Source organism: Aulonocara sp. 'chitande type north' Nkhata Bay, linkage group LG13, assembly GCF_057382095.1.
Source record: "Aulonocara sp. 'chitande type north' Nkhata Bay isolate Kocher_YH1m ecotype deep benthic linkage group LG13, A_spYH_male_GT1.1, whole genome shotgun sequence".
Taxonomy (NCBI): domain Eukaryota; kingdom Metazoa; phylum Chordata; class Actinopteri; order Cichliformes; family Cichlidae; genus Aulonocara; species Aulonocara sp. 'chitande type north' Nkhata Bay.
The window spans coordinates 8,032,654-8,046,782 of NC_141356.1; the positions used below are offsets into that span (position 1 = coordinate 8,032,654).

Sequence of the window (14,129 nt, forward strand, 5' to 3'; positions counted from 1 at the left end):
AACTGAAAACTATAACGTGATAATGAGACATTACAATTTAAGCTTGCTTTTGGATCCCCTGTAATTAATAGGAGCATTTTACAAGCACAAACCAACATCATACTGCAACACACTACTCACGGTCGACAGCTGACACGACGATAGTCCTCATAAGAACCGTGTCCCTGGGGTTTGTGCTTTCCCTGTCCAGTGTTACCCCACTGGTGCGGATCTTCCCAGTACTGCTGTTGATGGTGTAGAAAGGATTTTCTGGATTGATACTGTATATCACTGTCCCATTCTCCCCATTGTCAGGGTCCACTGCCAACACCTGGACACAGAAACCAGTAAAGAAAACCCTTTACTTTCATTTGCCTGAGCTCTTCAGACAGCTTCCTCAAAACCGTTTACTATACACACATATATCACCCACATATAGAGATATATAAAAAGCTAAATTAGTGGTTTACTTTGCAAAAACAACTTAAAGATGAAGGGATGATCTGCAACAGAACTTTTCTGGTGAAAAAAGAAAGGAGGAAGAGGAAGGAGGAGGAACAAGAGAGGGAGGGAAAAGAATAACAGCAGCTGAGCATCGTGTACAATTCCTTTCAACTTTCCGAACACATCAGTCAGCTAAAAGAAAAATAGTAATGTCTCATTTTGTGACACAGAGTTGCGATGGGTGATGAATGCACGAAGCCGGGAGCCCAGCTAAAGCACAGGCTGATTTTTAAAGAGCTGATCAATTATTCAAAGCGCTGACTAAAAATGCTGGAAACTGGTTAATTGGTCATTAGAGGAACAAAGGTTTTGCAGGTATTTAATTATTAAGGGGACATGGTAGGCAGGCATCTCAGAGCCTCATTGATTAGCAACTGCACAGACAAAGGCAGGTGATATAAGACAGGGAGAAGTGCCTGACCGGGGCCCGTTGAAATGATCAATTCTGGCCCGAGCAGAGCACATTAAAAGATGGAGAGCAAATATATTAGCCTTGTCTATTGAACTGTGGTCCTCGTCTGACTGCAGAGAGGCAGAAAAGGGAATATTGTTTTGAAAGGCGATCTTCGAGGAGGCTTACGGTGTGTGTGTGTGTGTGTGTGTGTGTGTGTGTGTGTGTGTGTGTGTGTGTGTGTGTGTGTGTGTGGAGGCTGCAGCATTGATGGTGGGGTTCTCTGAGATTTGAGTGGGCTGATCCTTGCACTGGACACAGCGCCCAAATTCATCGGCTCACTGGACACCTCCAGGAGGACTCAGCAGGTGGCCTCTTGTCACCATGGAAACACTGGCTGGGCCAGGGATACACTGGGGCCAATTACAGGACTGTAAGCCTGGGTGGTCAGATTTATTGAAAAATGGTCAGAGGAGCAACTGTGTCTGTCCACTGTGCACATGGAGACACATACAGTATGCAGCGCAGTGCTGGATGCACCATGAAAGAAGTCAACTGATGAATAACTACAGGAGATTAGGAAAAAGTGGCAACATTTTAGCAGTGCAAAGCTTATCTACCATTTCTTTTTCTCCACCGTTTCTTCATTTCACTTTTTTTTGCACTGCAAGATGGGTTCTTGCTTATTTCTCTGCGTAGAAGCTGAATAATTTGCTTTGCGTATGACTGCGGGCTACATTTTAATTAGCAATTGGACTCCCTTAATTACACTCACTGACGCCTCTTTAATTAATGGACAATCAGGGCTTAATTAACAACAACACATTGCCAAAGACACCGGCAGGACAATGAGAGTTTGGGCTAATAGAGGAGTTTACTTTGTGATGACCTATGCATGACGGCCATTTGTCCATCGATAGCCGAGTATGTAAGCAGATCTATATTTCAAATGTTGTTCTTCAGTTAAAGCAGAAAAAAATGGATGATTCAATCTTCACACTTTGATCACTCTGTATCTGACACTGAGTATTTTTTTTAAAATTAAAAACACATCTTTGGCATGCGTTTTCAAAATCAGATTAATCAAATTAAGCTGCAAAATACTGATTCAAAACAGGAAAAAAAAAAAACCGAATCAAATGACAGCAGTGCACCAATCAAAAGATATAAAAAATTCAGTAACTTACTTCTAAATTCATTCACCACCCGTCCTACACGAAACTACTCCAGGACCACAGTACTGACTTTCAAAGTAATTGCAGTCCCAACATGTGCAAAGTTCAGGCTTTTGCCCCCTTTTAATATTCTCGACCTAATTTCAAGTGTTTTTTTTGCTGCTATGGTACAGGACGTTTTTGAAAAAATATATAAAAAATATTCAAAAACATGTACATGTGTTCAAATGGTTAGAATTTCTTACTGTAATGTTAATAAAAAAAAAGTCAAATTAGTCAAATTAGTCTGAAAACCTAGTGTTATTTTAAATAGCTCTATAATAACTCTCCTTCAATCACCGTGAAGGAGAGGTCAGAGGTCACACCCCACTCTACACCCCTAAAATATCAGAATTGATGTAATTGTGTTTACAGACAGAATGACACACATGCTAGTGAAAACATAACCGCGTTGGTGGAGATAATAAACATGTAATTTTAGTATTATTATTACAGTGTGCCAATGTTACTATTAGTAAGACCACCTAATGAATCAAGTTACAAGTTGGGCTAGAGACACTCACAGAGATGACATCAGTGTTGATAGGACTCATCTCAACTACGTTGGCATTATATGGCTCGTCTCGCCACATGGGGGCATTGTCGTTGATGTCCAGGATGGTGATGTTCACCTAAATTCAGCAGGAGAGGGAAATTATTGTCATTAACTGACTATACTGATGCAATATGATGAGCCAAGTCCGATTACTAGTACCTCATAGCTTTTATACGACAGAAAAAAAACATGCCATGGAGCGTCTATGCTGACGAAGCAGAATTTATTGATGTCAAATTATTGGTTGATGAGTGATATAAAATTGTTACCGTGGCAATCCCAGTCTTCTGCTGTGGGCCCACGCCTCCATCCACTGCTCTGACTATCAGGATGTACTCTGACTTCAGTTCACGGTCAAGCAGTGCTGTGGTAGTAATCTCTCCTGAAACACACATGGTATCAGATCAAAAGTGCCAAGAAAGGAAAAAGAAAACAACAAGAACAACAACAGCACACACTCAGAGAGTGCAAACCCCCGCAGAGACAGCTCACTTTACTTTAGCAAACAGTATTATATTTTATATGTATTCATTTTGTTTTATTTGTTCTTATTAAAGGTACTTTAAGAAGTTTGTAGAGTAGTAAAAAAAAGATTTCTTTTTCTTTTGATGAGGATCGCTGTGGACACGGGGTGCAAGCCAGTCACAAAGTGCACAGAAGCAAAGTAACCAAAAAAAGGTTGTGCATACACAGATTTAAGTAAGCCATCACTTCCAGCATGATCTTACAGTCAAATCTAAAATCAGTTTTCCCTGGTACAAAGACACACCATGCACACACATGTACCTGAGCGTGAGTTGAGACGGAACTGAGAGGAGCCCTCCAGGGAGTAGATGAGTGAGGCCTGGCCAAACTCCCGCGAGGCGTCCAAATCAGTAGCATTCACAAGCAGCACAGTAGCCCCTGCAGAAGGGGGGGGTTAGACATAAAGAAAGTTACAACTCACTGAAGTGAGAGACAGTATCATGGAGAAAACATGTGAAGTCTAGGAAAAGGGAAAGAAGGCAGGGATAGACGAGCAGCAGAGACAGACTGAAATGGCAAACACAGAGCTAGTGTCTTCACCGCCCCCATCCACAACTCGACTGATGGCATGACAGTGAGTGGGTTTATGGATTAGTGGATTATCAGCTTGTTTGGCACAGCCCATACTTGGCACAGACTTGATCAATACCCTGGCAGGCAGAGGGGATGAGAGGCTAGCCAGAGCCGCAGGGTTAGCCCTGAGCGCAGCCTTGCATCCCAAGCCTCGGGCCTTCAGCTCAGGGCCAAACACTTTAGACATAGTCTCCTAAACCTCGAGCCCCGGCCCAAGCAGCTCAGCTATGCGCTCCTTCAAAATCGGGCCCGAGGAATAAAAACTGGCCAGGATCTGGCAGAACTCGAGACAGAGAACAAGGCGGTCAAATATCTCATTTCCCTCTAGCGACTGGAAACTAATCTATTGTCTGGGATGAAAGAGTCTTTTGAATGCATGCATGAGAATGAATATAGCATCCAGTGATTTCCCTTGAATAGTCAATATCCTATTCTGACTGAGAATTTTAAAACATTATGCAAAATCAAAACAAATAAGACAGTGCAGGCCAGAGGATGGAAATAAAATAAAACATTTTAAAAAAGAAAAAAAAAAGGAAACACAGCCCCAAGACAGCAGAGCCATTTGTTGTATATCCTAATAGTAAGGCAATTCGAGTGAGTGGTGACTGTATGTGCAACACATGGTGTTTGTCTGGAGTGTTTAAGTGCTGTGTTGGCTGCGCCGACCAGAAAAATGTATTCTAGCAACTAAACTGTAACCCCAAACGTATGAAATGACTCACCAGCGATAATGTTCTCGGGGATTTTGATGATGTAGGACTGTTTGCTGAACTCGGGTGGGTTGTCATTTTCATCCTGGGGGAGGTACAAACATCAACAACAGCTTGAGTCAATGTGCTAAACAATGAGAAAATGCTAATGTTGCTTAAAAAAGAAGAGTTGCTGAAACTGTCGTCACACATTAACACTGAGATTAGCAAATTTGGGAATTAAGACAGTGAGAAGCACAAACGTTTTTAATAGCATCAGTGCTGGTGGAATCTCTTTGAAGATGGCTACTGAGCTGAAAGACCCTATAATATATTATTTTATGACTTCAAACACTTTGTCATGCCGGCTGCTGTTTTCACTGTCCAATCAGAAACTATTTTGTGGCTACTACACTAACTATCCCACCAGTGAATGCAATGTTAGGTGTTTTGTGGCTTTAGGAGAAAGAAAGTAGGCTGGACAATAAGTGGATTGATGCTCAAGCTGAGGTAGATATTAAAAAAGAAGACACTGTTGCAACAATATATGAGAAAATAGTTAGAAACATTATTATTATTGCTTCTAATGGCACTGCCTGAAGCAAAAGAGTAATCAGGGCCTGTATACTGATAGGAATCACGGACTAGAGCGTGCTACAGCTTCTGCTGAAAAACAGACTTTGTAAGAGTATTTACATTTCCTCACAACCTCCCACTCGCTGAATTAGACTATTTCACACCAACACATCCAGTTGTGTGGCTATTCACAGAGAGTTTCCCCACTGTGTGAGCCGCTGAGAAATGTTAACACTTTAACAACAGTCACTGGCACTATTATCTAGCTGGGCTCTGTGCTACGCTGGCGCAAAGCATTGTGTGTATGTGATGCTGCCAGCCACTGATAAACCCCTGTGGTGTGAGTCACGACACTGTGGAGGACAGCAAGAGAGAGAGAGAGAGAGAGAGGGAGAGCATAATGAATTTGGCACATCTCTCCCAGTTGTTTTACACAATATTTCTCTCTCTTGTAGGATGTGTACAGATATGATTACTGTCCGTGCATATCAAAGAATATTCCAACTGGATTCATCCATTCTACCGCCATTTTTTTCCCTCTTATGAACAAAAGGTTTCATGTCTAATTGATGGCTATCATGGGAAATGAGCTTAAGAGCCAGCAGAGAGACTGTTTATTAGTGTTGGGTTGTTCGTTATATTTTTACAGCTGTATTTATTGCACCTTAGCAAAGGTCAATATTCATTCTTTTTTTAGTCAACAAAAATACAATATTACACCTACAACCTGATTAATGTGAGAATTTGGACACATATTAGACAGCTTTCTGTGACCACAGTTCCAACGCGAGTCGTCTTGAACGTGCAAGCATGATGTCATTACTGCCTTTAATTAGGACATTTGAACGACCTCCGTTCACATCAGCATTCAAACATGGTTCAAAGATAACTTAAAAACCCAAAAGCATCATGAAATGAAACCATATAGGTGAAAATTTCCCGTGCATAGCATCACAATACGGTCTGTCATTACATTTGCAGGGAAACATGCATCAAAAGCTCTGAATCACTATCTTGTAGGATCAGAACCCAGAACCTCATGCAGAGTGTTTTCTTTCCTCCATCCTTTAATATATTAAAACATCTGTGATGCAGTGCGGGTGCGAGTAGACAGCTGTGACTTTTTCTAGTGCCTCAAAATAAGACATTTACTGATAAGACTGACAAGCGAACTGGAAGCTCAGATAGCTGCACAGACTGCGATAAAGCTGCAGACAAAGTTGCAGTGAGACACGGGTTAAAAGGATTGAGAAGGTAAACAGTGAAGGAATACTGAAAGCAATATGTAAGTCAGAAACATATGAAACAATCCACCAGATGAGGCTGGTGACACCTGTCACAAACTGCAATGTGGATTTTTATAAGTATAAGGAAGCTCTGTGTTCATTCACTACATATGATATAAGAGCTCTGTGGGCTTCTTTCCTATTTTTTAAAGGGTTTGACAAAAGTGTCTTAAAAGTGGGGAGACTGTAAGGATTTCTGTCGCAGGGTCTGGAATTAGAAAGAATCTCAGCTTTGATCAAAATAGTTACTATATAAAGAAGTTATTTACGTTGTGAAATATTAGTTGCAAATAAAGTCAATAAATGGGCATCTTTAAGTCTTAATGAATTACATGCAGGTTCCACATCAGCTAATCTTAAGAAAGAAAACAGAGGTTGAAGGCCGCTAGGGTACTAGTAACTTTTTTAAAGTTGTGTTTATAATCCTAAAAGTGCCAGCCGCTTAAGCATGCTGCACAATGGTAATGGGGAAATGCATGTTTTCTCTGATAGATTTAGCATTACTAACCTCTGTGACCTCTGTGCAAGCACTCTAGTTACACTGAACTGTTTGAGCCCTCTTAGACCTACCTTTCAGGTTTTATTTCCTGGAACAACTAACAAACCCCTGAACCCAGAACAACTAAACTTCAAATCACATCTGCTTGCGGGTTTGCTGTAAATAACTTTGGAAGAACAGCATTCAAATGTATTTGACATCCCGGGAAAAGATGCCATCCCGTTGGTGATAATGTGAGGTCAATAACATTTTTAGACATAAGCAAGGCTTCATAAAAGCTGCTATATGCCGATGGACAGTACATAGCAAGACGTGACAGTTGTTGCTTAAGGTCATTAGTCTTCATCTAAGAGAATGTACAAAGCACCGGATGGTAGAAAACGTTCACAGCTTGAATAAGGCTGCATACTTGTGATGTTTATATTTGGGTTATGCAGGTGGAAAACATGCTGAAGATTTAACCAAGTCAAAAGCTGTGTACTCGCAAAATACTGCTCTGTGTCTGCATTTGTTGACAGCTGTCAGCAAAAACTGCAGGAGGAACTGATACTTGAACCTCCAGTTGTGGCTGTGTGTCATTAAGTTGTTGCTGTTGTGTGTATGTTGCAGGGTTATACTTACAATCACCTCCACCGTAACAGGAACAGTGCTGTTGAGGGCTGGATTTCCCCCATCTTTGGCCATCACTGTCAGATAGATCATACCCTTGGGAACCATCTCATAGTCCAGAGGTCTGATGACACTGATCACTGGAGGAAGGTGCACAAACATCACATCTTAGTAAAATTGCTGGTCAAATAATTATTATAATCCCAAATAATCCAAGCAAAAACTTACGTATAAACAATCCTTGGATATATAATCTGTTTTTAGCTTAACGCGCACACTCTTAAACTCAACCACATCTGCGTACCTGCGTAACCTTCCACCATGATGATACGGAAGTAATCAGGGAAGGCCGACGCTGAAATGATGGTATATGTCAACACGTTGTTGGGAGGAGAATCTTCATCTGTAGCCTGTGATTGGGCACAAGGTGTGCGAGAGTAGACGATGTTAGTGACTTGTGGCTCAGTAGGCCTTTTTATACATCCGGTGTGTCTTAATGGTGGCAGACGTAATGCTGGAAGAGTGTGATAGCATGCTGGCTTAGCGGAATCAAAGGTGTGCTTTGTGCACAAAAGCTTCAGCTTTCTGGATCTGCTTTCTACACATGCATACAGTACATTACCACCTCCACTGCCGGCTTCAGGGCGGTACCTCAAAGCACTCTTATTTTGCCTTTTTACCTTTTATATGGAGCAGTGAGGTGTAATAATGGTGGGGTTTTCCCACCTTGAAAAGGGAGTGCAAAAGAAGCTATTGACAGGCAAAGTCTCGCAGAGTGCGATGGGACAGATGTTGCATTAGACAGTGATAATATTTATGACTATATGTCTGCACAGCATGGGTGTTTTTGAGTCTGAGTGTATATGTGCAGCCAGGAAAGTGTCAGTCAGCGTCGATATGTTATTGGACAGATTAAAGCTGATTCTGGCTATTAGTGGCGCAGGCGTCAATACTGGATGAACACCAACCGAGCCTAGACAAGCCAAGCAGGCAGAGGACAGATGAAACTGTACTTTGCAGGTCTAATCCACAACAACAACAACAACAATGATGACACCCCCTCATTATTCTCGAGTTGGCAGGAACTTAAACACGAGTCCTCCGGCTGTGAGGGGAGTCTACTGGGCCCTCACTGGCATCATTAGAGGCTGGACAGGCTGTCAAAAACACTCACTTGTTTCCCTCCATAACACAAATCTCTCCTCTTTGATTTAACGCCAGAGTGTTGAGTAAGCAATACCTTTCTTCCCCCACAACTTCCTAAGCTGTGGCTTTCTCTTCCAGACCGTCTTCCTCTATCAAATTCCGACAAATAGTTTTGCATTACCACTCAAAGGTAAGAGGAGTTGGGGGCAGCAAATCAAATAGATGAGCGGCTAAGGAAGCAAAGGAATAAGGAGTGTTGAGAAAATGAAAAAAGATTTAGCTAGAAAGCATAAGCGCAGTGGTAGGAGGCACAAATCTCCAAGGCAAAAAGCAAACAACACAAGAGCCTCTCTTTGCTTTGTCTCTCAAAACACCCTCTCCTTCTATTTCAGCGTTCTTTCGTTTCCTCCATCCCTCCCTGTTTTCCTGGAGTACTCTGTATGTGCGTGCGCGCACATTTATTTGTGTGTGCACAAGAGGTTCCAAGGCATACTGCTGACACACACAATTATGCGACCGGCTCCCTCCCTCCCCTTCCTCCTGAGGCGGCGTATTAATATCAGCAGCGTTTAAGGTTAGCTCAGACTAATCAAACACAGCGAGCCAAAGCACTGAGCCTGGCCATCAGCTCGGTTCCCACAATGCAAAAGGCAAACTGCCATAGTGTAACCGTAGCAGCGTAAAGCCACAAGGGATGTAATAATCTTTCTCTTGTGGGTGCAATCAAAGCAAACACTGACCCACTGGTTACCACTGTGCCTGCGCACCACTGCCTTATGTGTGGCAGTGACTGATGGCCAACACAGTAAGCTGACCTGTTCTTTTTGGATACAGTGCAGACAAACATATTACTGCGTGATTACAGTAACAGAGAAGGAACACGGAAGAAAGACGAGAAGGGCAGCAAAGCCAAAAGGTCTGGGAGTCAGATTTGTGGTGGGGTTTGAGTGAGATTCTGTATAGCAGGGTGTAGTTTTTATGTGAATGTACCAAATAAGTGCAAGAGAACACGGGGAAATATTCTGTCTCAGTGCTCAGTGTGTGGAATAATTTCATTTCAAATCAATAATAAATAAACATTATTTTTTATCTTACAACGTAGTTTGTTTATTGCAACCAAACAAACTGTTGCTATGCGGCACTTCAATACCATTATGGATGTTGATCTTAGTCTCGAGTGTTAATATTTAAAACCCGCGATGGTCACAGGTGTATGTTTATGGGGTATTTTACAGCAGCTATAAACGGGACACGTTTACAACACTGTCTTGTAAAGAGCATGTAATTTTGCCAACAAATTGTACAGTAAGCATGCTTTAAAAACTCCACCGCCTTTTGTGTGTAGGTGCTTCTTCGACCTTATGCGTTTATAATCACCCTGATTCGTGCCACTGACTGCACAGTCTGTTGGTTCTCTTGCAGAGAGCCCACGTACGCCTCCTTTTGGAAGAGTGGCGCGTTGTCGTTGACGTCCAATACGTTGACTCGGACCCTCCCCGTGGTCTCCTCCCCACCGCCGTCCTTCGCCAGCACAGTCAGCGTGAAGCGGCGCATTAACTCATAGTCAAGGCTGGCCTGCAGAACGACCCAGCCTGTCTCTTCGTCAATTGAAAACCTGCAAGAGAAAAGTGAGGTTAGAGGCCCATTTTTTTCCTCCCTGTGACTACAAGTGCACCGCACTAACTTTATTTCATAAGATTAATATGGCTAGCTCTGGCTGTAAGCACAGAAACCCCCAACACTGTCCCACGGACCACTCTCTACCACAGGAAATTTACATCTTTGGACTACAGCTCCAAAGGGGCCAATTAATTCTGGCAAGCAGCCCCTATGAAACTAGAAATCCAGAGAGTAGTTAGAAAATGACACAGCTCTGGGTGAGAGCCCAGTAGTCCCATGCAACTGGCACCCAAATCTTTTGTTTGTGAAAGGGAGCCAATCAGGAGAAAGCTGGCTTAAGAGATGGAGAAGGTAGCTAAAGACAGATTTTAAACTGTCATGCAAAGCTGCTCAAATATATATAATACAGAGTTGTGAGCAGGGAGGTCCCCGTATTGTGTTAAATAAATAATTAAATTATTTTGTTAAAGACAGAAAAATATACATATTATAGGAAGCCACAGTAATGGTGGTCTTTTAAAACACTGGCGATTATTAATGAGTGAATTATGTGAGTGTTAGTTTTTCTAGGTGTTTGTGGCCTGAAAAGAGCAGACGTTGAGATAAGCGCCAGACATTGTTGTAGCTCAGCTGTCTCTGGTGATGCTGTGTGCCAGAAACAGTGCGGTACAATTGTTAACAAGGGGCCAAATAAATGAAAAATTAATGTGTTTGTGTGTGTGTTTTTGTGTGTGTGGACTGATTGACTATGTGTAAGTGAGTGTGTGTGTGTAGCTGTGTCTTACTGGTCTGGCTCATCAGTGAAGTAGTACCGCACAATCCCAAAAGTGCCTGCATCTCCGTCTGTGGCCTAGACGGGCAAAAACCCCAAAAAACAAAAAGAAGACACACATTTAAAATCATGTTTATTTTTGTTTATTTGCTTCCCAGTAAAGTTTTACAGTATGTTCAGTTCCTGTCGTTTGTCGATTTAAATTTTTTATCCTGACTTTTTTTTTTTTTTTTTGCTTCTCATCCACTTTAACTTTTGAGTCACTTTCAATTTCAAGCATCATTTGGCTAAACTATTTTCATGTGGAAAAAAAAGTTTTGTGCCATGTGTCTGTGTACCTTGATTTTCTGTGCTGTAGCCAATTAGGAAGGGAAGTTAATGTTGAACTTTTGCGACATGATAGCAAAGACACATTATAATCTTTTTTTTTCACAAACCAGCCATGAAATATTCATCCCATTCGAGACAATGTATCTGTTATGCTATTCCTCTGCATACATTTGTGCCTGTCTGTGTTGAAGTGTGGGGCAGCATGAGCTCACTTGTCATGACTGCACTTTGCTCCTTTTCCTAAATTTCTCACTCTAACAGCTGTCTATGACTCTCTGATAAAACATGAAAGCCATGCTTCACGCTCCAAAGGTGTTGATTGGATTAAGTCTGATGGGAGGAGTGATACATTTTCCTCACCCGCATGACCCGCAGTTGCCTTAAAAGCAACAACAATTGCTGTCATAAGTTTTGCAGATAAAAGGGGTGTCAGAAGAAATACCATAGAAAGAGCAACACTTTTAGAAATCTTGTGCTTAATGAAATGCCACATTAAAGCAATCTGTCTTTGAAAAAACACACACAAACACACACGCCTGCTTGTGTACACGTGAACTGGCGTTGTGTTGGCGCTGATGGATCGAGGCTGGAGAGGGTGTTGTAATAGAGTTTCACTTGAGTGCCTCTACAGTCAGTTGAAGGGCCAGACTCAAACGTGTCTGCAGCCTGCTCTGTCAACCACAGTGCTGGTCTCTGTGATTCAGTGATGCCCCGATACCGACCTTATTATGTGGACCTCTGCGTACACGTGTGTGTCCAGAGTGTGTGCTTTTTTTTTCTGGAACGCAGCTGTGACATGTCCTTGTGAGCGCGGATAGCTGCAGCTATCAATGTGTTTTCCACTTCCTTCTAAAAATTACCCTATGCTGTTTAGCTGAAGCTTGTAATTTCACAGAGCTTCGAGTACATTGTCCGGGATGGCAAATCGATGTTTCTTTTTAATGTCCGAACGGCCCTTTCTCAGTTGTCAAGTGTAATGGAGCACATCCTGCTGAACAAGTAGAGAGCGGGTTGCTAAATACAAACGGAGTGTTTGGAAATCCAGTCAGGTTCTAATGTTAACCTTTGAGTTTTCATCTATTGAGTCTGAATGACTTCATCATTTAATGCCGCTCAGCTGGCTGCCCCCCCCTTCTCCGTCTTTGCATTCCAGCCCATCCCTTCTCCACTATCTTCCCCTTTTGCCTGCTGTCTTTTCCTCACTTTCCTCCCTGCATCCGAGCGCCTTTCCACGTTCTCCCCTCTCCTGCACGTATCTCCCTTAGCACACCCTTGGCCCTCGGTGCCTCCCTCCCTCCCTTTGCTCCCAGGTGAGTGACAGGCCCATAAGTGCTCCAATGATAGTGGCAGGGGTGTTAGCGTGACAGCTATCGAGGCAGTGACAGGAGCCCGAGCCCAGCCTGGGAGCCAATGTCGCTTCTGCTGCTACAGCCGAACTGCTCTCGCTACGACAGACAGACAGACGGGGCAGAGCGAGAGACAGGCAGGGAGAAAGAGAAATGAAGAGAGGTAGACGGCATCCACTCCCGTCCAGTCATTCACCAGCCAAACAATCGCCATGGTCCAGTCACTTTGCCAACTGTATGTCAAAGACTTTCAACTTTAGCCACAGAAGGCCCTCAGCAGATGGACGGCAGAGACTGGTTGGCAGAGGGATTTTGCAGCCACTTAGCATCCTGGGAATCGGAATCATTGACACCAGTGTATTATGCACTTGCCCCTCGTTGCCATGGCAGCTTAAACTTCTTTCTTAGTCAGTGAGTTGGAGGTGATAGAAAAGTTGAGGTGGGGTGCACAGGGAGAGAGTGAGCGTAGGACTTAATGAGGAAAGAAATGACATGGAAATAAAGCTGGGCAATGTGCCTTACTAATGTGACTAAAATCCTAGCAGACAATTACAACCACCATTTAAAGTGCAGTGATGGTTCACGCGGATAAATAGTTTTCATGCTAATGGATTCATGAAACACGACTTTTTAGGGAGCCACTGAAATAACTGAAAAGAGAAAAACTCAAAAAGAAAAAAAATAAACTGTAAAGGAGGCATTCTGGTAAGTGAATGCTGTATACCAGGATAGCACAAAACACTTTAGGTATATCACTACTGTGTTCTACTACTGTGTACAGACTATGGTGCAGATGTACTGATAAATACCGGGCCTAGACTGTAACAGCGCTGAGGAGGAGGGCACTGAGGTATCAGAGTCAGCGTCCTGATCAGAGTCCAAACTAAATTGTTAAGAAGTTTCTGCACAAAGAGTCACAGTGCTGCTGATTGCCACTATAAACTCTGCAAACCCTAGGGTCCTCAGGCAGTAACTACAAAGAAGAAATTAGTTCTCAGTTGACCAGTTTGGTTAAATGATGTGTTTCTTCACATCACAGGGGCAGAGCCAGTAGGCAAACACAGTTCTGTGTGTGTGTGAGTACCTGTGTATTTACCTTTGTATTTTGTATTGGATGGTGTGTGTATGTGTGCGCATATGTTTGTGAACATGTGAGAAGGATACACATGGACAGAGATTCATAGGTTCATTCAGTTTTGAGGTAAAAATGCACCCAAACCATTTACAGTATAAACAGCTATTATTACACTCAATTGCTTTCAAGAGAAAACGGAAATGAGAGCTTCCCCTCAAGGATGGCTGAGAGACAAGGCTAGTCTGTGTGCGTATGTGTGTAAGTTAGGGCTGGGATTGAGGGAGTGGGGGTTTGCAGGGCCGTTTTCCTTAGCGAGGAGGTTAAAGCTGCACGGGCTTCTCTATCTTGAGTGAGCTAAAATTTGAATTGATTGGCTACCAAAATTGCTTTTTCTGCAGGAGCTTTGGAGGCATGGAAAAGGAAACCAATTACTGCC

General features: G+C 42.7%; 1 protein-coding gene across 1 annotated transcript in view; it reads right to left on the reverse strand.

Moving 5' to 3' along the window:
* Window positions 1-14,129, reverse strand: part of cdh23 (cadherin-related 23) — a 197,426-nt gene that overhangs the window by 46,049 nt on the left and 137,248 nt on the right. The window contains exons 14-22 of the mRNA XM_086258526.1: window positions 10,956-11,020; window positions 9,928-10,165; window positions 7,709-7,814; window positions 7,417-7,544; window positions 4,468-4,540; window positions 3,431-3,547; window positions 2,914-3,026; window positions 2,613-2,720; window positions 121-310 (exon numbers count right to left, since the gene is read on the reverse strand). Of these exons, the coding sequence (XP_086114652.1) occupies window positions 121-310; window positions 2,613-2,720; window positions 2,914-3,026; window positions 3,431-3,547; window positions 4,468-4,540; window positions 7,417-7,544; window positions 7,709-7,814; window positions 9,928-10,165; window positions 10,956-11,020 (1,138 nt within the window). The remainder of the gene's footprint in view (window positions 1-120; window positions 311-2,612; window positions 2,721-2,913; window positions 3,027-3,430; window positions 3,548-4,467; window positions 4,541-7,416; window positions 7,545-7,708; window positions 7,815-9,927; window positions 10,166-10,955; window positions 11,021-14,129) is intronic.